The following is a 26541-nucleotide window of genomic DNA, read 5'->3' as shown; positions in this document are numbered from 1 at the left end:
GCATCTCTATGAATACAACACAAGTTTCATAGGACAATCCATCTTCCTTCATTTAAACAATTTGTCAATGCGGGAATGCTCAAAACTGTTTAAATGTGGCCATAAGGGAAACAAATATCATATGGAACAAGTAAAATAAACATAACATGACAAGTAACATTTTCGAAAAATAAATATCTTAACATTTGAATTTCCTAATTCAGTCTCTTGAGTATTTTCCTCAATGCATTGTTTCTTACTTTTTACGTTTTTTTTTCTAACTATATTTTACTCTTTTTTTAGAATTTTGTTTATAATGAGTTAGGTTTTATCCTTTATAATTTTGTATTTTCTTTTCATGTCTAACAACTAATCAAAAATAAATTTACCTTGAAATTTTGTTAAAAAATAGAAACAAAAATTTAACAAAAGAAAAGACTAGCTTGCAAAATTGCACTAGAAGATAGGTAAAATGGCAACTCACAGTTTCTCTCCTTTCGTCTTGGCAGCGTGTCGTCGTTGGCAGTAGTACTTCGCTTCGTAATGTCGCAACAACCCATCTTGAAATTCGACATCCTGTCTGCGGCTCCAAAAATTGTATAAAGGTTGTGTAGCGTAACACAACACGACACAACACGAGTCTATACATTTTTGATGTTTATTTGCACAATGGAATATTTCGTACATACTTTCATAATTCATTTTGTAACTTCTTAAGTCTTAACAAGTGTCATATTTAAAACCTAACTTAATATCTACGAGACCCATTTCTAGGTCTAAGTCCAGCCGGACTTCTAAGCCCTTCTGACCACTTCTGCCCATCTAAATATCTGTAGCTCTATTATATAGTTACTAGTATATCATAACATCGGTTATGTGTATTGTCTGACAATTTGATGTCCAAAACGTGAGGATGTGATATAATAAACAATTAGATAAATGCATCAACAATATCAGCTTGACAGGTGTGTAGCTGGTGTACTGTCTAACCCAACTGATTATTTTACAATTTATATAATTAATATTAATATTAATATTAATATTTTTCAACTTAAATTTCTTCCAATTCACTAAACGGAACCCAACTATTAAATTTTTCATTGTAACCTTTCCATTTTACTAAAGCTTGTTTTTTCTTATAGTCTAATAACTTTTTCTATTCTAAAAACCTCTTGTGTAGTAGGTAAAAGTTCTTGTTCATAAAATGAACCTTGAATTATTTCATCATTTAAATCTTTAATAGTGTATGTTCTGGGATTTGTATTATTAATTTTATAAATTATAAATATTTCCTCTGTCCAGTTTGGTGTATATCCTTTTTCAGAATGTCTTTTAAGTTTGCTTAAGCGAACTCGATCACCAATTTTAAATTTTGCTTTACTCTTTGGTATCTTTAAATTACCATATAAGTTAAAGTAAACAGTACCTTTATTTAAGTTTTTACTAACTTCGGTTGGTGTCATTTTTATACTAGAATGCTTTGTTTTGTTATATTTATCAACCATATCCTGTAAATTATCTAAATAAGTATAAGTATTATTTGCTGTAAAATATTTCCACATTATTCTTTTTAAACTTCTATTAAATCTTTCAGTAACTACAGCCTTTCCTTCATTAAATGTATGGTACATATTAATTTTATTTTTATTCAAAAATGATTCAAACTTTTTATTATAAAATTCTTTTCCTTCATCCAACCATAAATTTGTTGGAATCCTTGCAGTCTTCGAGGACTTTCGTCCCTGAATTCTATCTTCAGAAATTATTTTTTCAAATGCTTCAGAAACAGATTTTCCAGTTTTATTCTTTAATGGAATAACCCAGGCATATTTACTAAATATATCAATAACGGTTAACAAGTACTTTACTCCTTTATTATATTTTGAAAAAGCTTGCATGTCAACTAAATCAGCTGACCAAGTATCATCAATATCATTAACTATAACTCTTCATTTCCTAAATTTTCTTGGTTTGTGTAATTCTTCTGCTAATTCATCGCTCCAGCGGTAGCTTGGTACAGTTATTCCGGGGGTATACTCTACCCCCTTTTCCCGTTTTTTGACTTATGTCCCAGCCCGAGTTTGTATTTCGTTTTAATTACAGGTTTTACAACTAAATGTTTTGCAATCTTTTCTCCAAATGTTTTTTATTTAGTTTTATTTAAGTTGGAAAGCATTTTTTTGTCGCATGTACCCTTTTTTACACTGCTGTCATAGCAAAAGTCATGGTCCATACATACTGCATCCAGTTCGTTGACAGGAGGTCCGTTATCTAAAGGATTTCCTGGTCCATAATAATTATATCCTGGGAGTGTTAAACATTTCTTAGGTAATAAAGGTAACATTGCTTTATGGATATCTAAATTACCTGCTGTGATAGTACTTTTAACAAACTTTGATTTCATTTTTCCACAAGACGAACAGGTAGCCATTATCATTTTTCTCCCGTTTTTTGTTGTAACATAATAAGGATTTATATTATCAGTAAATTTTCTTTCTTTCAAACAATATATTCTATTCTGTAAACTCATCTATATCATATGTATTTAAAACTTTTTAGTTGGTTTTACTGGGTTTAAAACCTGTGGTTTTTGAATTGTCCGGCATTGACCAGTCCTGACCAAGGGTTATAGGTCAAGTGGGGTCAGATTGGCTCAAAACAAACAATTACTTTACTACTAAGGTACTAAGTTCTGCACACCATTGTTGTAATTGTTGATCATATAATCTTTGTTCAATATTTAAGACATGTGTATTTGTAACAGTTTCAGCATCCCACAAATATAAAAATCCTAAGTCTGACAATAATTTTTTTTACATTTTTTGACCAATCATTTAACAGATTTCCATTTGCATCTTTTAAAAACATCAGTCTATACAATAGGGAGTTAGGGGATTTCAAAATACGGTACCAGTATCTAATGATTTTGACATTTTCATTTTCATTTCCATATTCACTCAAAACAAACAAATATCCTCTATTTACATGATTGGGAAAGCACTTATTTCAGTACTGCACATGTATTTATCCTTTTACATAAAAGGGAGGTAATAAAAAAAGAACGGACTCAGTAATACTTTCTACTTTATGAATAATGCTTTAAATACGTTTGAAAAATATGTTAATAATAAAGTATCAAAAATAAGATTTAGCAAGTTATTAATATATTTTATGCTCATAACAGCACATGCGGCAGTCATATAATAAACAAAGCCATTATGGCTAACGAATCGTTATATATATATTTCATTTTTAACAGGGTAGTAATTCAGAAACAGTCACATGGACGTTACAAATAGCAATAGGTATTTGACAATTTATAGAATAATTAATGTCAAAATCTTAAAAAACTGTTCTGAGATATATGACTTTTGCGACGGACGGACAGACGGACGGAACAAATAATAACATGCTTCACCCAAAAGTTGGTCAAACATATTGATTTCCACTGCACCAATACATATTTAAAGTCAAGCTTCACACTGCGGGGTTCATCTAATAGTTCTAACCAGTACTGCTCATAAACGGATTTTTGAGGTACAGACAGACTGATTTACAAACGGACAGACGTGAAAATTGGCATCTCTTTATGCAAATGTATCACTTGATCCTATGAGTAGGTATGAATCAGTTTACACATAAATATGTATCAAGAATAAGAAAGAAACTAACTTTTACTTAAATAGCTATTTGTTTTAATGGCGGCCTATTTGAATATTCTAAAAATAGAATTCCAAAGAGCTGTGACCTTAGCCCTTACAGCCAAAAGTCTTTATTGGTCCAAACTACCTCTATGCAAGATTTGGTACTTTTGTCCGATGTGTCTAGATTTTTCAAATTTTATGAAGAATTGGAACTAAGCTAAATCCATGACGGATCAATAGAAACAAACTGAAAATGCCCACTTCAAAAACTAAATTTATTATGTTTGGTAGCAGACCTCAAATGAAAAAAATGTTTTACTAATTCGATTAACATTGCTGTTGATAATTTCAAACGTGAAAGCACAATAAGATATATTGGTGCATTTTTGATGAAACCTTGAACTTTAAAGATCATGTATGGTAATGAACTATATAAAGCGCCTTTGAACGTGAAATTGATCATGAAAAGGGCGCTATATAAATCTGGTATAATAATAATAATAATAATGTAAATCGAAAATGTTGTACAGCCATGTCGAATTACCTACGAATTAAGAACATCCGAAAATATCTACCCAAAGCAGCCATTGAAATATTAGTTTTCTCTCGAGTTATTTCACATCTGGATTACTGCAGTGTCATACTGTAAGCTGCAACGTATTCAAAACATGTGTGCAAAACTTGTACTTAACAGGAGGAATTTTAACAGTTCCAAACAAGCATTGTATGATTTACATTGGTTGCCGGTGAAAGCAAGGATTGAGTTCAAGATCTTTCTTTCATGTATAGCTGTCACATTGGCATAGCACCTATGTACAGGTCTAACAGAACTGCTTAAAGAGTATGTGTTTGAGATTGTCAGAAAATTCTGAATGTCGCTATGTTGTTCCATATACAAATGTACTAGTAACAAGTGCAAAACATTCAACGACAGAAGTTTCTGTACTATCGGTCCAAAACTGTGAAATGAACTGCCGTTAGCATTGATACATTCTAACACAATCTTAAGACACTGTATTTTAGAGACTTTATGGCGGAGTATTTGTGATGACTTTTTGTCAGTGCGATATATGTCGTCAAGGACGATTTTATCTTTTTGATTTGCAAAATTTCAATTTTTTATTTTTAATGTCTGGTCTTGCCCATAATAAAGGCATCAACTTTAGAAACACAAGTGAGAAAAATAAGTTTCACAAGACAGGAAAGAAAACAAAGAGCAGAAAAAAAAGCAATTTTTGTCTAACTTCCCTTGGAGAATTCCCTTCCTTTTCAGTTTATGAAACAGTTTTGATACTTAAACTCTATTTAAAACATGTGATTGTGCATTTCTAAAACACATATTGATGACTTTAACAACATGTACCAATATTGTTTTAAATGTAAGGTTATCCAAATATTTTGTTTAATATGTTGCAATAATTACCTTTTGTGTAATTTTACGTAATGATATTGACAGTAGCTGCGCAAATGTTTCGCGCAAATAACGAAACTGTGCTTTTTTTAATCGCGCAGCGCAAGTACCCAATTTGTAATACTGATTTTATTTTCCAACAAAATTTCAGATGAGGACCTCTTATATAAAATTGTTTAATGATACAAATGACAATTACCATACATGCTTGAAGGTGTGAATTGTCCGAGCCGTTCTGCTTTTAAGTGTACATTTCTTTAAATAATAAAAAGGTTATCAATATATTTATGCAGTTATTAGTCCCCTACCGGTGCCCAAATGGTAATCTAAATAGCCACATTGGGTTTTCCTTTCAAACTGTGTTTCAGGCCTCTTTGTCCAACATTCGTGAAACCCCATCAGTTTGTCTGTATGCCCAGAGTCTGCAGCAAAGACGCCAGCATCGTTATCTTACCTCCTGTTCGCTTAGCACAGTAGTGAGAGCGTTTGTCTACGGATCGCGGGGTCGCGAGTTCGATCCCTAGGCGGGGTGCATGTTCTCCGTGACGATTTGATAAAAGACAATGTGTCTGAAATCATTCGTCCTACACCTCTGATATTCATGTGGGGAAGTTGGCAGTTACTTACGGAGAACAGGTTTGTACTGGTACAGAATACAGGAACACTGGTTAGGTTAAGCGCCCGCCGTTACATGACTGAAATAATGTTGAAAAACGACGTTAAACCCAAAACAAACAAACAAACCTCCTGTTCAGTCAGTACTATATACACTGCTTTGCTTGGCGAGGAGTTTCTTTATTATGCATCTTGCAGCAACTTTCGTTCTTGTTATTATAGTTATACCTTACTTTATGCGTAACTGAAGATAAATATGTCACATGATTCGAAACTCATCTACAGATATTAACATGAGCTCGTAGAACACGATATGCCCCCTTGTTGCATTCAGTAATTGCAGAAGGAACAATTATTTGCCACTGTACACTGGACGTTTGACTTACTGACCTCAAATCAATAATAATGGGTTATTTACCAGTCATACGTGACCTCCATGTTAAATGTGATCTTAGACTAAAGCATTCTCTAGTTATTTGGCAAAAAGGTTCTACTGTTTAGGTCAGTGTGACTTCTTCCTTAGACCTACTGACTTCAAAATCAACAGGGATCATCTGCTGGTCATGATAAATCTCCCTATTAAGTTTCGTGATCCTAGACCCAAGTTATCGTCCGGAAACGGTTAGAAAGCGTTAAACTGTTCCGGGTCAATGTGACCTTGACCTTTGACCAACTGACATCAAAATCAATAGGGGTCATTTGCTGCTCTGCTGATCGATCAACCTCCCTATTAAGATTTGTGATCCTAGGCCCAAACGTTCTTAAGTTATCGTCCGCAAACGGTTTAACTCTTCAAGGTCGATGTGACCTTGACCTTTGACATACTGGCCGCAAAATCGACAGCGGTCATCTGCTGGTTATTTTCAACCTTCCTAGTATGTTTTGCGATCCTAGGCCTAAGCGTTCTCAAGTTATCATCTGGAAACTGCTGAACTGTTCCCTGTCACTGTGAAATTGACCTTTGACCTACTGACCTCAATATCAAAGGGGATCATTTACTTGTCATGATTAACCTCTCTATTATGTTTCATGATCCTATACCCAAGCGTTCTCAAGTTATCGTCCGGAAACGGTTTAAATGTTCTTGGTTACTGTGACCTTGCCTCTTAATCTACTGACCTCAAAATCAATTAAGGCCATCTGCTGGTTATTATTAACCACCTTCTCAACTTTCATGATCCTAGATCCAAGCGTTTTTGAGTTATCATCCGGAAACCGCTGCTGGTCTGACAGTGTAGTTGCGTACGAACAAAAAGAAGAAGATCTGGAAATTGTTTAACTGTCCCTGGTCACTGTGACTTTGACTTTGACCTACTGACCTCTGAATCAATATAGGCCAATTGCTGGTCATGAGCAACCTTTTTATCAAGTTTCGTGATCTTAAGCCCAAGCGTTCTCAAGTTATCGTCCGGAAACGGTTTAACTGTTCCTGGTCACTGTGACCTAGACCTTTAACCTACTGACCTCAAAGACCTCAAAATAAAACAGGATCATCTGCTGGTTATTATCAACCATTCTCTTAGCTTTTATGATCCTAGGCCCAAGCGTTCTTGAGTTATATTCCGGAAACCATTTAACTGTTCTGGGTCATTGTGACCTTGACCTTTGACATACTAACCTCAAACTAAATAGAGGTCATTTTGTGGTCACCTTTTTATAAAGTTTCGTGATCTTAAGTCCAACTGTTCTCAAGTTATCGTCCGGAAACGGTTTAACTGTTCCGGGTCACTGTGACCTTGATCTTTCACCTACTGACCTCAAAATCAATAGGGGTCATCTGCTTGTCATGGTTAACCTCCCTATCAGCTTTCATGATCCTAGACCCAAGCGTCCTTGTGTTATCATCCGGAACCCATATAACTGTTCCGGGTCCCTTTGACATTGACATTTGACCCACTGACCTCAAAATCAATATGCGTTATCTGCTGGTCATAACCAACCTCCCTATCAACTTTCATGATGACTTGAAATATAGTATAATAATTATCATTAATTAACAAAGCAGGACCAAGAACGATAAGTAGTATTACATTTTCCCCTAAATTTATCCTTTTTTGAAACTATCTGAATTAATAATGAAAGCTTTATTTAAAACCTTTCCCATACCGCTTTCGTGTAATTCTGAATGTAATTCACACAGATTATATTGCCGTATGAACCCAACAGCTACGGAGTCTGGAAAGCTATACATTTTTCTGCACACCACTCTGATAGGAACGGAAACACGCGGGTATCTGATTTATTCGAGGGGCGTAGCCCCCGAGAAAAGGTAAGATACCCGCGTGTTTTAATTCTCTATCTGTTTTGTATAATAGCAAATGAAAATATTGGCAGGTATAATTCAACGATAATTAGTGAGGCGTGACTTATATGCTATCCTCGGCGTTTACCACAGTTTTGTTATGAGCTAAAAGTGCAAACACGCCTCGATGCATAAAGTTGATCTATATACCCAATGTTAATGCAAACTGCTCTACTGCTGCACAATTTGTAAACCCAAGAAAAAATTAACCATTCCTTGAACATTACTGATAACAGTCGTCAAAATTTTACCTTTTCACCTGTCGCGCAGCGGTCATTTCAGTTTGTGCCTTCATGAGACGAACACCGATCGTTAAATCTAATAAAAACTGGTTTTTATTGTGAATTATGGAATCCGATGGTCTTGATTTGATTTTAAGTCAGGTTGCGGGCGATGCGGAAAGACAATATTACATGTATGAATTACTGTAGGCAGTGTAATTAAAAATACAAATCCAAGTAGGAACTATCTATTTTAGATATATGTGTAGTTAACTGCATCGAAGTACAAGGACTGAAAAAATTATTGAAACATCATTTTCTAAAAAAATATATTGAGCTGAAAAAAATGATCCCGGGTAAAATATCTGAAACAAAATGGAGACAACTCTGCTAAGACTTAATGGTAGACTTTGGAGGCTATTGACCTAAAACCTCATGCAAACTATGCACTTTTAACCTCTAAGCAGGGAAAAAGCATGCATAGTTGCCACATGGATTAGCAATCTGAATAGAAAACTGTGTAAATATGAAATAAGTTAATGCCCTGGGGAAAGTGTGACATTTTCTGAGGTGAAATTTGTCAATAAACGGACGATTTCTTTTAGAAATAGTCAAAACCTACAGAATTTCACAAAGTGAAATATATTGAAAAGGCTATTGCTGGAAAGAGAACAATCTCAGCTACCCATATATATGCTTCAAAGTATGGGAAAAATATCTAGAAATATGAGAAAATCGAAGAAATCAATTTCAGGACTGTTAGATGCATGACTGTGTTATCATGCAAAGCATTTAACATAGATAGGTTACTTTTCCTTTGCACTGATATAACATAGACAGGATTAGGATTAACAAACGGTGTTCACTCAACAATATCACTATATAAAAGTATTCCTCCGTGGTCGAATGTAGTCCCTGACACTATATAGTTCAAAATTTTTTGGGGGTTAAAAAGGCATTTTCATGCTAGGTATTGCTTTTATTTTCAATTTAATCAGTAATAATATCCTTGTAGAGTATTTTAGAAGAGGTCAGATATATGGAAGATGGTTATATATAGTTTTGTGATGTTGCTTAGTGACAGCTGAGGACGCTGGGAAAGTTTGCGGAAGAATACATTGTTTACAATAGTGATGTCATTCGAAGTTTGCCGGTGCTCTTGCATTATGGTCAACATATTATTTTTTTTATGTGCTTTCAATAGAATTTGGATTATTTTATACAAGGAATATGCTCTAGCAACAAGTGAAAGAAAGGAAAAGTAAAATAAAACACTGAATACTTTGACAATTTAATATGACTCAAAGAAGAAATGATTTTAATACCGTTATACCTAAAAGTACTTCCGGGTCAGTATGTAGTTCATTATTATTTTTTTGTCTTCTTCAATAATAATGGAGTTAAATGAGTTTTATGAGCAAATTAGAGAAAGAATAATGGAATAATGTGAAAATTTTGGTGAAATTGGATGTCTGAGGTGGGATGGGACCCCAGAGATCAAACATCTGTAAGATACAGGAGGCTTAGGGTGAAATTTCCAGGATTTATTTGTTTCAAAGTACTATTATGCACACAGAGTAATGTAATAGAATGACAGAAGCTTAGAAGTATTACCTAGAAACATGCATGTGTCTCATAATAACTCTCATTTGTGTCATTTTTCACTGTGCTGTTGCTCAAATCACCTAGTTCTAGAGCCACAGGTTACTTTTTTTTATATTTCTAAGCCCATTAACTTAATTGGCGACAATTATATGAAGGAAACAAGGCTTCTGCTATAGCAGTTTTCCATTACATACTGTTGATATGTCAACTTGTTTGATTAAAGTACCTTTAAAGACATTTAAAGCAACAAGTGAAAGAAAGGAAAAGTAAAATAAAACACTGTACACTGACAATTTAATATGACTCAAAGAAGAAATGTTTTTAATACCGTCATACCTAAACGGATTGTTTCCCTTGTGTAAAGAGGGTTTAGTGTAAGTCTCTAATTACTAGACAATAGTAGTGAAAACGTGTTTCTATCGCAAATTCCACTGGAGCCAGACAATGTGTTCAACGAAAGTGATGTTTCTTTTGATCTTGGGTCGGACTTCCTTACGGACCATGTGACGTCAGATTTGGAGACGAACGTTCAAACTAAAAGTGAAATTTAACAACAGATGTCTAAACCTGAAAAAAATAATTGTGACAGTTTTTCAAATTTAGATATACTACATGATGAACGGTTTGGGAAACCGGCAACGGATGAGGAAATGCAGGAACTGGATACGTAAAAATACGGCAAAAACACTAAATGGGCAGTAAACATATTTGATACATGGCGAAAATACAGACTTTGATAATATACGCGAAATTCACACAATGGAAAAATCGGTGCTGTCGTATTGGCTAACGCGTTTTTTGATGGAAATGAAAAATCTATAAGGGAGAGATTATCCTCCGAAAACACATTATCTAATCATCACACTGGCCATAGCTTTCGCAGAAGCGGTGGTTCCAACGCCGCGGCGGTGGAGGATTCGTCGCAGAAGCGGTGGAGAAATATGGCCGATTGACTATATTTACGCTCTCATCGGTACTTTTTCTAACGAGTGTTTCACGTTTGACTGAAAACAACCAGTGAGACAGGAGCTTGTACCAAACGACCACTGAGCACGTTTTCATCAAAATGTAAGTCTGACACTGTCAAGAAAAAACTTTTTCTCCGTAATCGGCGATTTTTCATTGCAAGCATACAAAATGATCGACCAAAACTCATTCCAACGCAGTGTGCGGTGGGTACAGTTGCAACGCATTACGGTGGATCTTGTCTCTTTAATGTTCGCTTTTGACTTTAAACTGGAGTAAACAGCATTTTCCTAGAAATTTGATTGGGTAGGGCCATGAAATCACTTTGACATTAGATAGCAACCGAAACTGAAAGTTTAGAATAAATATGACATTGATTTGCACATCCGTAAATACATAATATCAAGTGACAATATTAATTTTCTGATTTGATCACATTCGACTTCTGCATCGTATGATAAATTAACTTGACTAAAGTACAATACAATTACTAATATGTAGCATACCTAAACAAAATGCCATTGAGCAGCTGTGTTACTGGAGTTAAGACTTTTTACAAGTAAGCTAATTTGCCTCTTCTTCAACAATATCCCTTTTTTTAAACGTTTACCACAGTGTCAAGGAAAAAGTTTAGATTGTTTTCTTAGTGACAAGATGAGATTGCCCTTCGTCCGTCGTCCGTCCACAATTTCTTGTTAACACGATAGAGACCTCATTTTTCAACAGATTTTAATCACTGAAGGAGCCACATTGTTCACCTTATGAACATGATAGCAGTGACATTTAACTTACGACTTTAACCACATTTACATACAAATTAAGTCACAATAAGATCTCGGTTCCTATTGAAAACCAGCTAGATTCCTTTATATGTTCAAGAGATGCTACCCCTGAAAGGGGCACATTTTCTATTCTGGCCTCTCAGTCATATAAGGCTTCATTTATGCTTGGATTTGATACAAACTTGCATAAGTGTGCCAAATCACATGATCGAGCTACGTCATTTTGAGCCCAAAAGTGAAAGTGGAAACGTAAACAAAAATTATAAATCAGGGCTTAATTTTATTTTTCAAAATATTGTTTTAATATCATGTACATCATTCGAAACCTATTTGAAAGTGCTACCCCCGGTACTACAATTGTCCCGCCAAAACCTTCTCGTTTTAACGTTATTCCTGTTCAACCACTTTCGACAGTATGCGCTCAATGTGCAAGTCAATTGAACAGGAATAGCATTAAAACGAAAAGATTTTGGTGGGGAAATCGCGGGGATAGCACTTTCAAATAGGTTTCGAATCATATGCATGATATAAACACAATATATAGATTAAAAAACTTACGTCCTGATTTTCAATTTTTGTTTACCTTTCTACTTTCACTTTCGAGCTCAAAATGACGTAGCACGATCACTTGATTAGACACACTGTGCGTGGAATTTTATTTCTTTATAATCGCTAGGTCACTTTGTCATGTGGGGTCAAAAACTAAGTCACCAGGTGAAATCAAAAGAAAAGCCTGTTTACGCCAAACGCCACATTCATGGCCTTATCTTCAGAAATGTTTATCTTGATGATTCTAATGGCTAAGTTTAACATCGAAAGATTAACGAAGAAACAGAGTACAAACACCTAACAACAGACAAGCAGAAAGAAATGTTACAATAAATGAAAGACAAAAACTTCATTTCCTCTGAAAACTGTCACAGCGCCAATCAAACATATTAAGAGACCTTTAACTCCTTGTTCTAGTGCCAAGAGGACGACAAGGAATCAACTCATTTCAGTTATTCTTATTATAACAAATGAAGAGAAATTACAGCTGGGAATATACTTAAATATGCTAAAACATGATTAAAAAACCTGTAAAAATGACAAATGGTTGCAGCATATGCAGTGTGTTGGAGAATACTTCCCCGCTCCCACCCAAATGCGAACCCGACTTCGATATTATGTGGCCAAATCAAAAATAGGGACAGCAGAAACCCTGTCAGTTTGTATATCAGATAAGTTGGTCTGTTCTATGATGTAAAAGTCACATGTGGTAAGCATTTAATCAAACAATCGGTATTGTCAGTTGATATTTTGTTTATAAGGGAAAAGGAGAATGAAGAAGACCTTCATGCTTTAATATCAATAATCATAATTTGGGTGTATTTTGTACGAAAGAACATGGCGTTATTATTTGGCAGTTGATTTAGTAAAATAATTATGGCTTAAAATGAAGCTTTTCGTATGTACATTCAATAGAACGGAAGTGCAAAACTATAGTATATTATTACAAAACTTTAAGTTTCTGATGTCAAAGTGATTTCATGGACCTACCCCAATCAAAATCCCAGGAAAATGCTGTTTACTTAAGTTAAAAGTCCATAACGAACATTAAAGAAACAAGATCCACCGTAATGCGTTGCAGTTGTACTCACCGCACACTGCGTTGAAATAATTTTTGGTCGACTTTTTCATATGCCTGTAATGAAAATTCACCTATTACGAAGAAATAGTTTTTGCTTGACAGGGCCGTACATACGATTTGCTGCAAACGTGCTCATGGGTCGTTTTGTACAAGATTTTACCATTTTTAATCGGAATTCTACAAGAACGGCATTCCCTCGTCAAACTGTACAGAAGTGTTTACATCAATGACAAAGAATTGCACTGAACAAATGTTTCTGGTTGGAAGAGTACACATGTGGGCTCCTGTCTCACTGGTTGTTTTCAGTCAAACGTGAAAAGGTCATTAGAAACGTACCGATGACAGCATAAATGTAGTCAGTCGGCCATATTTCCCCACCGCTTCTGCGACGAATCCTCCACCGCCGCGGCATTGGAACCACCGCTTCTGCGAAAGCTATGGCCAGTGTGATCATGTGTGGACTATTGAAACGTTGTATCATAGCTTGGTGTTTTTTCTTAATAAAACTGGTGCGAGTAAATTCTATACACCATGGGCATTCCATTCCGTTTCAGGTTATGGGTAAGGGGGGTGAGGGTTATGTGTAGGTTACCAACCGAGTAGGAGGTGTTAATGAATTGAAAATACCCGTGTTCGTGCGAATCGTGACACGCTCGAGGTGTTACCCCACGACCGCGGGTATTTTCAATTCATGAACACTGATCTATGAAGTAAGTAACTGACTTACACAACGTCATTTTAATTTGTTAGTTTTTTATTGATTTATCTATTAAACAATCTTTCCTTCCCCAAGTCAGAAAAAAAGTGACTGTGGGAATTACCTTAATTTCAGCAGGTAAATTAAAATACGTAAAATGATATTTAGATTAATACGCCAATGTAGATGCAGTTTTGTAAGCCGATTATTTGTTGGGAGTTTTTTGTTTCATTTTACAGAACACGCACCAGTATGGTCTCTGTAACCACCCTCCCTAGCCTCAATATTTCACATTCTGAAGTTGATATTCACATGTAGTTATTGAACGAATATGTATCCAAAAATGATATCATCTGTTTATCTGTATAACTGAATGGAAAGTCCGCAAATTTGTTTCATTGTTGTTGTTTTTGTTTGACCGTTTTAATGCACAACTTCACACTTAAGCTGCGTGTTTATAAAACATTTTTCATGATAAACTTAGATTCGGGCTCTGCATCATCATCTAACAATAATAATTATGAGCCGCGCCATGAGAAAGCCAACATAGTGGCTTTGCGACCAGCATGGATCCATGCTGTTCACTTTCAAAGCCTATTGCAATTAAAGAGACCATTAGCGAACAGCATGGATCCTGACCAAACTGCGCGGGTGTGCAGACTGGTCTGGATCCATGCTGGTCGCAAAGCCACTATGTTGGTTTTCTCATGGCGCGGCTCTTATAATGATTATCTTCTTCTACTACTCCTCCCTGTTTAGTACTGAGCAGTGAATGAACTCAAGCATATTGTAGATGAAAACATGACAATCTTAATGCAAAGGTCAAAATATACAATATCTAAAAAGTAAGTATACATTTGTTAATGCTATACTTGACGCAGATAGTGTCTATTGTCCGTAAGTATTGACCTGGACGATGATTTATTCTTTTCATAACGGTTATTCTTTCCAGAAATAGACCATAAGGTTTGATCGAAAAAATAAGTGTGGCAACATTTCTACTATTTTTTTTGTGTGTAGGGATTTTAGATAATGTCTGATGCAAAATGTCAGTCAGCTTAATTACAAGCATTTTTTACTAGGATCGACCTTTTTCTCTTAATTGCAAAGAAAACATGCGATGATATTCTCGCAGACTGTTCCAGTACTTGTGCATTCGCACAGCGAATTGTTAAGAACGCATTCAAATTGCGCCCTACACCGAATTCGAAACCGTGTGATTTTAATTGAAACAATGTAAATAAGCATATAGATAAACACTTTTATTGGAAATTGAACATACATAAATAACGAAAACAAACTGAACACTTGCTCAAAAAGTAGTTTCAAGACTCGTAAATTCAACATACTACGCTAGAATGTAAACGACATTAGAACCAAACAATTATCTCGTTGAATACGGAATTAATCAATTGTTTCCTGCAGTGGTAATTTACTATAATAAAGCCTCATTATTGATCGAATAGATTGAAATGTGATATAACTTTAATATAGTTTATATTCTAGACCTTGAGCACTGCCATTGTCTGGTGTACTTTTTGTGTTTGTGTCTTTTTTGTTTGTTTGTTTGTTTTGGGTTTAACGCCGTTTTTCAACAGTATTTCAGTCATGTAACGGCGGGCAGTTAACCTAACCAGTGTTCCTGGATACTGTACCAGTACAAACCTGTTCTCCGCAAGTAACTGCCAACTTCCCCACATGAGTCAGAGGTGGAGGACTAATGATTTCAGACACAATGTCGTTTATCAAATAGTCACGGAGAACATACGCCCCGCCCGAGGATCGAACTCACGACCCCGCGATCCGTAGACCAACGCTCTTACCTACTGAGCTAAGCGGGCGGGATGTGTCTTTTTTGTAAAACAAAGATATCAACCATATTTAGGATAATAGAGTTACCCCAAAGATTATAATACTTTTTCGTTTACAGTCCCAGGGTTACCAGTTAAAAATTATTGACTTAATATTTGAGGCATTATAGAAAACATGTACATTGTTTTGCATATTATCTGAATGTTTATTGCCAGCATGTTTCGTGATTCCTACTTAATAGAGAGAGAGAGAGAGAGAGAATCTTGTTACAGAAAGGCCAAAACTATATTGTAGCAATCAGCAAATACCTGGAAGGAGGTATTTAAATACCTTATTTGAACCGTAAGAAGTACATGAACTTTAAATATAACGCATATATTTTCTAAGTTAGCAATTCCAAGTTCAATTCTATTAAAACATATAACATACATTTTCTAGTTGAAATAAGTCTATCGACAACTGTTATACAAATATACAAAATAAGACTGAAGTTCAAGCCATTTCATACTTTGGGTTAAAATATATTATTATGTTTATTATTTAAACAATATTATTTAAAATGAACCTGTGATGTTGATAGATTACACTTAATAAAAAGCTAGAAAATAGCGTCAATCACTAATTGGGAAAAGTGATTTCTGCTCAGTACTCCGACTTCAAGTTTCACTTTTAAATCAATGTCTGTTCTCCTTGCTTTGCGAAGTTGATGAAATTCCTGTAGTCTTTGTTTGAATTTCCTCACTGGTCGTTTTAATTAGCCTGTTTCCGGATGCATCAAACACTCTGCGCGCGACTACTGCGAAACAACCGGATCAACTCGGTGCGAAACTTCGTACCGGTGAATACGTACAGAACAAAGTTGAAGGCCGCGTTTGTATATGCAACAAGATTAACTATGGTGTGCTGAAGCAAATGGAGTTGGTACTCAGTCCAGCCTGCGTCTCGATCAATTCTATACAGTGCAAAGATTTCTATTAATCGATACGGAGAGCAGATTTGGTAAACAGTCACTGGAGCCATGGTCAGTAAGAAAATAATACAAAGTGCCAACATTAACACATATACTGCAGAATCTTTACGACCAAGGTTTCCGTCTTTTTGTCTTCCACTTCCTGACATCTGTTTCCATTTTACACGAGATTTATAGAGTTTGACTATTATTACGGTGTTTCCTAGTACTAGAAATATAAATGGAACTGCAAACGCCATACAGAAGTCTATCCACTGCCATACATTGTTCCGGAAGTTCAAGTATGCTTTTGTGGTAGGTGCACAACTAAACCCGCCATATCCCACACGACTGTGAGTAGCAGGAACCACGGCATCAACACCAAACGTGAACACAAACAATGTCAGGATTATTAAACATGCATTTCTTCGTGTACAGTTTACATTAACTTTATGTGGAAACACCACACTGATAGTACGCTCCATTGTCACCGCAACGAGAAGCCATGACGAGAAGTGGATGCTAGCATACGTGAGGTAAAGCTGAACTTTGCAGCTCGGATCGCTTAGTTTGCGAATATCTTTGCCCCATGCATATTTGAGCCAGTTCTTTAAAGGTCCACATAAGAGAATTGTCGTGTCCGAAACAGCTAGTATCAACAAGTATAGTGCCGTGGAAGATAATTTCTTCATACGCATGGTAACGATGATTGTCAACGTGTTGCCAGTGGTGCCACACAGTATCAAAATTGGCGGCACTATCTTCCATAGGAACTCACGAGTTTCGCCATAGTAGCCGATAGGGAGTGGCTGTGCAGAGGTAGAATTTACTCTGTTTCCTGACCCAGTTATACTCAGCATCAAACTTAAATTACTATTTTCAGATGAATTTGCTTCCATTGTTTCAAGACCACAGTTCACGGTTTTACATTCCAAAATTGTATGACAAACGCTGTGCTTCGAATAAAACGAAATTAATGGAGAGAAATGGAATAAATGTATATAAATCTAAACTGATAATTATCTTTTAGAATACGGAATTTATCAATTATGTCCTGCGGTGGTAATTTACTATAATAAAGCCTCATTATTGATCGAATAGATTGAAATGTGATATAACGTTATCATAGTTTATATTCTAGACCTTGAGCACTGCCATTGTCTGGTGTGCTAATTGTGTTTTGTGTTTGTGACTTCTTTTTTATATAAAAGAAATGATATCAACCATATTTTAGGATGATAGACTTACCCCAAGGATTATGAAAGGTTTTTGTTTTTAGTCCCCTACCACTTAAAATGATTGACTTCATTTACTTGAGGCATTAAAGAAAATATATGCATTATATTATTTTGAGTTAGCAAGTTAGCAGTTAGTGTATTCAAATATCTTGAGTACATGAACTTTAAATATAACGCATATTTTCTAAGTAAGCAATTTCAAGATCGATTCATCAATTCTATTAAAACATATAACATACATTTTCTAGTTGAAATAAGTCTATCGACAACTGTTTATACAAATATACAAAATAAAACTGAAAATAAAGCTATGGCAATTTGGGTTATATATGTATGTTTATTTCAACAAGAATGTATAAAATGATTATGTGAAGTTAATAAATTAAAAATAATAAAACGTTACTGTTGGCGTGGCTGCGTGTGTAGCGTCGATCACTAATTGAGAAAAGTGATTTCTGCTCAGTACTCCGTCTTCAAGTTTCACGTTTAAATCAAAGTCTACTCTCTCTACTTTGAGAAGTTGATGATATTTCTATAGTCTTTGTTTTAATTTCCTCGCTAGTCTTTTTAATTAGCCTGGATGCATCAAACACTCTCTTCGCGCGACTACTGCGAAACAACCGGATCTCGGTGCGAAACTTCGTACCGGTAAATAAGTACAGAACAAAGTTGAAGGCCGCGTTTGTATGTGCGGTCTCAGGCAACCTCATTCCCATGGCAACAGAATCAAGCTCGGTTCCAAAAGTAATTGTGTTTTTTTCTTGAAATTTTGTAAAAAAATTGTACCACCTTTTCATATATTATTTTTATGGAAAGCCGTAGTTCACTCCCGGAGTACTATTCAGATTTCTCTATATAACCATATTTGTCTGTTCTTCTACTTCCCTTATTCATTGTTGGAGAAGTAGACAGAGAAGTATCGCGTTGAAAAGTTGTTCTTCATCTCAATTTTTAATTTAAAAACCGACGGAGAAGAACACAACATAGTTCGGGAGTTGTATTACATGCGGTTGGTTGTTCTTCGTTTCTTTACAAACATCGATGGAGAACACAGCATAGTTTATATGCTTCGTCGAAGATGTACAATACCGGTGTTGGTTGTACTTCGTCTTTTTTACAATCGGCGGAGAAGAACACGATATTGTCTGGATACTGCTTCTCCGACAATGAATAAGAGAAGTAGAAGAACAGCCATAAAAGGTTATATAGAACAATCTGAATAGTACTCCGGGGGTGAACTACGACTTTCCTAAATTTTTGATTTAACAACCGACGGAAAAGAACACAACATAGTTTGGAGTATCGAGAAAAAACGAGGGAATTGTATAACATGCGGTTGGTTATTCTTCGTTTCCTTACAAAAACCGACAGATAACACAGCATAGTTTAGATGCTTCGTCAGAAAATCATGGGAAGATGTACAATACCGGTGTTGGTTGTTCTTCGTCCTTTTATAAAATCGGCGGAGAAGAACACGATATAGTCTGGATACTCTTTCTCCGGCAATGAGTAAGGGAAGTAGTAGAACAGCCATATATGATTATATAGACCATATATGATTATATAGAAAAAAAATGAATAGTACTCCGGGGGTGAACTACGGCTTTCCATATATTTTACTGCGTAAAAGTGTTAGAATAACTAATTCTGATTTCTGCCAGAATTCTTTAGTAAAGTAGAGAACTAGGGAACTACTCAAATCACTGCGGCAAGCGAACTTGTGCGACTAGTCTATATGAATCCGGGACCGATGAACGGGAAGTTATGGGTCGTACTGGTCGTAGGTCCACGGCAGCACTAAATTAGAGAGTACCAACATACTTCAAATGAGATTCGTTAAAAGGTATCTAGCGTTCTTGAACCAAATAACACTGAAAATGATGTCAGTGTGCCTAAACGCACAAAACTAGACAAGAAAGAGAACGCCAAAATAAACACATAAGTACGCCATTCGAAGACATTACATCGCGATTTGGTGTGATTCATTTTAGTGCCCGTACATTTAACTTCTAATGTTCAGCATAAAGATACAATTTTTCAAAAGTTGTGATTCTATGACTGGAACTTAAATTTACTGGATTTAACATTTTAACAGATCCATATATATCAGATCTACACTAATTTTACTAGAGAAAAACTGATATTTTATTCATTTCGAAATAAAAGAACATTCTCGTTTCAGCGTGTTGGTATTTGACCAAAACTGAAGAGTGCGATAACTAGCCACGATACCCGAACAGTTAGTTACCGCACTCTACTGTATTGAAAAATGGCTCCTCCTTTTCACTTAACCATAACACTCCCTTACCCCATAACCTGGAATAGAACGGAACGGCCTTGGTGTATACGATTTTGTTAAGGAAAAACACCAAGCTATGATACGATATATAAAACACATATGGTAATTTATTATTCGGAAGCTCACACCATCGTCCCCATTGAAACAAAACCGAACACAAAATTTCCGTTATAGTAAAAAATAATTTTTTGGATGCCATTGATATATGCTCATGGAAAAAATGTTGTAAGCTATTGATATTGCTTTATTTGAACAGAAACAGAAATTCACAATAGGCATAGTAAATAGCCAAACTGAAACTAATGAAAAAAGCAAATACAAAGTTATTCTGATTATTTTCAAATGATATCGTCGTGTCAAAATATACCAAATAATTCTATGTCTAAGTGAAAAAAAAATCTAAAAATATTTCTGAAGCCGAATTAACTGCTTTACACAAACTTGCAAGTGATAGTTCTATAGTGAATAAGAAAGCATGGATTTCGAGGACGAACTTGATATTTTTCCCTCTAATATTGGAACTGCTCAGTTTTACATTTTACCCAAGATCCATAAGGAATGTGATTCTAAAAATTTCCAATTGTCGCAGGTTGAAATTCAGCAACGGAAAATATATCCAGGTACATTGACTATACGCTGAAACCTATTATGCAATCTTTACCTTCTTATATCAAGGATACCAGTGACTTTATTAAAAAAAACTCAGTCTGTGAAGTTCAAAAGCAAATAATCGTATTTAGTTACTCTTGATGTGAATTCATGGTATACCAGTATACCGCATTCTGACGGTGTAAGGACGTGCAAGTTTTTCATGGACGGAACTAATCACAGTACTAAACTCTCTAGTGAAAATATTGCTGAGTTGATACAACTTGTTCATGAGAATAACTGTTTTCAATGTGATGGTGAGAATTATCGTCAGCGTATGGGAACAGTTATAGGTAGATCCATGCCCCCCGCATACGCATCTATATTCATTGGAAAGTTTGAAAACCACTTTTTCTTGGACCATTGATATGATGAATTTATATACTTTATTAGTGCCATCAATTAATTCCATCCATCAATAAAATTTTCCCACGCTATTTCTATGGAGAAGGTGTCTTTTCTAGATGTGACTGTTAGAAAGACTGATTTATTATATATTGAAACAAGTGTATATGTGGAAAATACTAACATTCATCAATATGTAGAATATTCTTTTAGTCACCAAAAATCTTATAAATATGGAATACCCTTTAGCCAAGCAAAAAGGTATAGAAGAATTATTTCTAATAATAACTGTTTCCAAAACTCAATCAATGAATAACGTGACTTTTTATTATGCCCCCGAAACGAGGCATATTAGTTTTCAACTGTCCGTCCGTTAGTTCGTTAGTTCGTTCGTCACAACGTTAACGTTTTGCATGAAGGCACTTTACTCGCGAACCACTGCATCCAGGACCTTCAAACTTCACGTGCTGATAGTACTTATTGAGTACACCACTTCTACTGACATTGGGGTTACCAGGTCAAAGGTCAAGGTCACAGGGGCCAACGTTAACTTTTTGCATGAAGGCACTTTACTCGCGAACCACTGCATCGAGGACCTTCAAACTTCAAATGCTGATTATACTTATTTAGTACACTACCTCTACTGAATTTGGGGCCACCAGGTCAAAGGTCAAGGTCACTGGGGCCAACGTTAACTTTTTGCATGAAGGCACTTTACTCGCGAACCACTGCACCCAGGACCTTCAAACTTCACGTGCTGATAGTACTTTATGAGTACACCAACTTTACTGACTTTGGGGTCACCAGGTCAAAGGTCAAGGTGCTGCGGGGGCATTTGTCACTATTAGTGACAGCTTTTGTTTCTAGAGCTTAATTATCCTCGTGAAATTGATGATAGAGCTGTTGAAAAAGTGTCAAAGTTCAGTCACTAAGTACTACTGAAAGTCTTAAAAACTTTTTGATACCATTTGTTATTGAATACAACCCATTTTACCTGATATAGGAGTCATATTACACAAGTATTGGGACTTGTTATGCCTTTCAAAAAATGAAAGTGGCACACGTTTTACATACTTTCAAACCAGTTTTAGCTTTTAAACGTGCCAAAAATGTTCGGGACTTTCTAGTGCGTTCTGCTTTCAAATCTTTACAAGATAGTGATGAAAAATCCTCACAGACATTTCCCAGGCGGAGGTGTACACACTGTAAAATATTATTAGTGATAGTCAGTTTCAAAGGTTTAATACAAACGAGTCATTTCCTCAAAAATGTTCAACAGATTATTCTACGAAGATGTTATATTATAACTTGTAAAAATGTCACAAACAGTATGTGGGACAAACAAACCAACAGGTTTCAAAACGTATAAATAGCCACCGTCATGACATTAGAAATTATGATAAATCGATTTCAAGTTATTTGTCCAATGTCGCTGTTCACTTTAATGAAAATGATCATTCTCTTGAGGATTTTTGGTTGCGGGTTTATCCCGCTACCAAAGTTAAGTGTATTTCTAACAATCATGTAGTATCTTTATTTGATTCCAAATCACATCCAAAGGGTGTTCATGTGCTACACAAAGTAGTCCCATTCATGAACAATGCGGATTAATTATCAATGATCAAGCAGTTCTTATTCATCCTCTATCCATTCACAAAGGCCATTTAGATTATATAAAACCTGTTAAGGATTAGGTATTCCAGCCCATGGTTACATCAACGACTTCCAGCTGTTCATGTAAGGTCAGGCAGAGTTTATCTTAGATATGAGGCACATTAGTATTTGTTTCTTATACATGTATATTTAGAGATTGGCATTTAAAATGAAAATAAATCTAGCAAAACCCGCAACCACCAGACATCTCAAGGCTTTGATTCATTTATGCCGGTTGATGTTATTCATAATGATATGAAGAGACTATGCAAAGAAACTTTCTGGATACGCAACCTTAAAAATCATATCCAGAGGATATGAATTATCAGAGGTGGAGGTCTAAAATCATTAGTCCTCCACCTCTGATAATTCATGTGGGGAAGTTGGCAGTTACTTGCGGAGAACAGGTTTGTACTGGTACAGAATCCAGGAACACTGGTTAGGTTAACTGCCAGCCGTTACATGACTGAAATACTGTTGAAAAACGGCGTTAAAACCAAAACAAAAAAAAATGAATGCCAAAGTGATTTACCATGCTTAACGTATTATGTTTGTAATTATAATGTTCAATGTTATAGTTTGTATTTGTCAGTTGTACATATATTTTATAGAAACTTTTCGTATCTTGCTGATCCGATAGCCAGATATTAAAAAATGTACCTTTGTTGTATTTTTGTTAAATGCATTTTGCCGCTTATGTATGTAACGTTGTTAAGCGCGTTGGCGCTATTTTTCATGCTGACGTTACGTTAGTTCCGCTATTTATGTATTACCCTGATGAAGCCTTTCCGCGAAACGTTGGTATATACGGTGGCACAGAGGTGACATCCGCAACACTGTATTTAAATTGTGGCCACAACTTAGTAAATCGTGGCCTCAACTTAGTAAATTGTGGCCTCAACTTAGTAAATTGTGGCCACAATTTAGTAACTTGTGGCCACAACTTAGTAAATTGTGGCCACAAGTTAGTTAATCGTAGCCTCAACTTATTAAATTGTGGCCAAAACTTAGTGACCACGACTTATTAGCCAATCGAAACGATAGATAGACGGATAGACGGACGGACGGATGAATAGATTGGATGGTACCTACGTACCTACCTACTAATTTATTTGTTTGTACATCCGTCCGCCTATCTTCCCTTCCTGTATCACACTTTGCAGTGACGTTCATTTCGTATGGTTTCTGATTTCTGCCATTTTGCGTTATCTCCCTGCAAACCTGACGAGCGAAAACACGAGATTTAACAAGTTAAAATGCGGGGACGCAGGTTGAAAACTTTATTTTAGCAGGGACGCGGAGCGAAAACACGATAATTACAGGGGTCCCTGGGTGAGAATAAGTAACTGGTATGCCGGGGATGGGGAGCGAAAACACGATGATTAGCGCTGCTTAAACGTAGTGTTCTCGAACCGCGCCCCGACATTCCAGTTACTAAATCTCATCCCGCGATCTTGATAATTATCATGTTTCCGCTCCTCGCCCCCGCTATATAGTTACCTGTATAGACCAAGTCCAAAAATGCTTTCAGCATCGCCGCTTTTGTGACGTAAATGGTAAAATTCTATCTATTAAAACGGAGATGGGGCAATTTGATCTGCAAACAGTAGTAATAACCTACAACCTACAATGCCGGTCTGTCCCTCCCATCCAACCATCTTTTGAAAGTGAAGGAAAGGAAAACAATATTTCACAGATGGCATAAATTATATCATTTTTCTCAATAAGTGTTATTTATATAGATACATTTCTTAGCGTATAAAACTGTTTTAATGAATATCATAATGTAATCAGCTATAGTAACAAATGAAAGATGTTACTTTACATATTACAAATGAAGTTTTTGTGGAGGCAAAATTCAAATGTCAGGATGTAAATTATAAAAATCCGTCATGATAACATGCATTTTATAAAGAAGTATAGTTTGATATTAAGGTCACTAAGGTGATAATAGAATTTAGGCAAAATATTGCCTGTAGGAACAATATCGAAGCAGGGACGGTTGGATTTCAATTCTGTTAGATGTTGTTTCTGTTCTAAACAAGAAAATAAAACAGAAATAGATCCCAAAAAACCTTGATTCTTTGTTAGCTGTTTGCAAAATTCGAAATGACAAGATAGCTCAAAATAGTGTTGTAAATGGAAAGCGATTCATTCCGAGAAAGTAAAACTATTCTACCTTAAGTAATGCTGCTCTAAATTTGCCCATCCATATAACAAACAAAAGAAGTTGCATCATCTGATGATACACATCAGACAACAAAAAACAAATACCAGATCTCAGCAGACTTATGACAGTTTTGACTGGAAAAAAAATCTTATCTGTGGTAAAAGATGTAGTGTTAAGCACAACTCAAAATGGTCCAGAGTTGAAGATGCTTAAGCCAGTGCTAGGGGGTGAGGGGTGGGGTTCATGAGGGATGTTGCACTTTCCACTTCCTCTTATTAACAGACTCAGTCAAACCGAGTTTGCTATCATTTTGTCCAGTTGCATTCTATGCTTTAAAAGGATCTTTTTACAGATCACAACAGCAATCTTTAAGTGCCGTGTGGCGGCTGTAAAAGTATCCACGTACTTGGATTCAGTGTTGTTATTTTTCTGGTCCTTTGGAATTAAGGAGACCACTCAATGTTCATGGGTAATAAAATTCCGCTTAAGCCGGTGCTAGGGGCATGAGGGGTGTTGCACTTTCCACTACCTCTCAATCAAATCGGGTCTGCTATTGTTTTGCTCTGTTGCATTCTGTGCTTCCAAAGGATCTTTATACTAATAGTAGTTCAAAGCTGCTGTCGGAAAACAAATAGTTGTTATACCAATAGAAGGTGGCAAGCTTTACATAACGGCTTTGTTAAATGAGACTGGGCACATTTATGGTGATGCTGGTCTGAAGGACCTCTTGGCTGACTCTGATATATTTGCCAAACTTACAGCAGGGCATATTTTGTCTGGAAACGATTTCGACATAGTGCTGAAAACAATCATAATGGATTTAATGGCTGAAAAGGTTTTGAATAGGTTTTTTTTCAGCAGTGAATGAAAAATCATCACAATGAAAAATGTGTGCAGTTTCATACCATTCCCATTTGAAAACTCATCCTTTCCATTAAGTTTGTTCATGGATGATGGCATTATGATTGCAACAAAGAAATTTCTGAAAATTAGTGATGTAGTATGGAGTCTGTTAATGTTCTTTCGCATTGATTACTTGTCTATGCTCAAAATAGACAAGAAAATTGTTGCATTTTTCAGTACTTAAGCTTTAACGGGATGTTCTACTATCTGTTTTTAACACCTCTTCATAATGAATTTACTAACGTATTTTTCTTTTATTTTGTTTATTATAAAAGATGGATTTGAATTCATTGAATATATTATCCATTTATAGTAGGCTTAAATATTTTTGTATGATATCAGATGGCGTACTACTTGACCAAAGCTCTTTGCAGTATTTCACCATTAGCAGTCGAGCATTCTAAATACTCTTTCCTAAATGTCTGTTGATATTAAAACATCAACAGATGGTCAAAGTATATTGTACAATAAGATTTAAACTTTTAGCTATAACTTTAAAATGAAACTGTCGCAATAAAACATTAAACTATCACGGACACAGCGATTTATCTTGGACATCATGTACTGGTGTTTTCGCAAAACATGAATACTCTTTATCAAAGGTAAACTTATAAAAGAAAGAGTATACAAATAATAAAGAAATCTTCCAAAAGAAGACAAATACAGAAGAAA

General features: G+C 35.6%; 1 protein-coding gene across 1 annotated transcript; it reads right to left on the bottom strand.

Annotated features, from left to right (window-relative positions):
• Positions 1-16438: 16438 nt before the first annotated feature.
• LOC123527671 (C-C chemokine receptor type 5-like) lies at positions 16439-17512 on the bottom strand. The gene has a single exon (XM_045307284.2). It carries the CDS (start codon positions 17510-17512, stop codon positions 16439-16441), a length of 1074 nt encoding a protein of 357 aa, XP_045163219.2.
• Positions 17513-26541: the final 9029 nt, after the last annotated feature.

The sequence above is a fragment of the Mercenaria mercenaria genome, chromosome 14 (genome assembly GCF_021730395.1).
Source record: "Mercenaria mercenaria strain notata chromosome 14, MADL_Memer_1, whole genome shotgun sequence".
NCBI lineage: Eukaryota > Metazoa > Mollusca > Bivalvia > Venerida > Veneridae > Mercenaria > Mercenaria mercenaria.
Note: the sequence above shows the minus strand (reverse complement) of the source record. Positions and strands in the feature narration are given on the sequence as shown.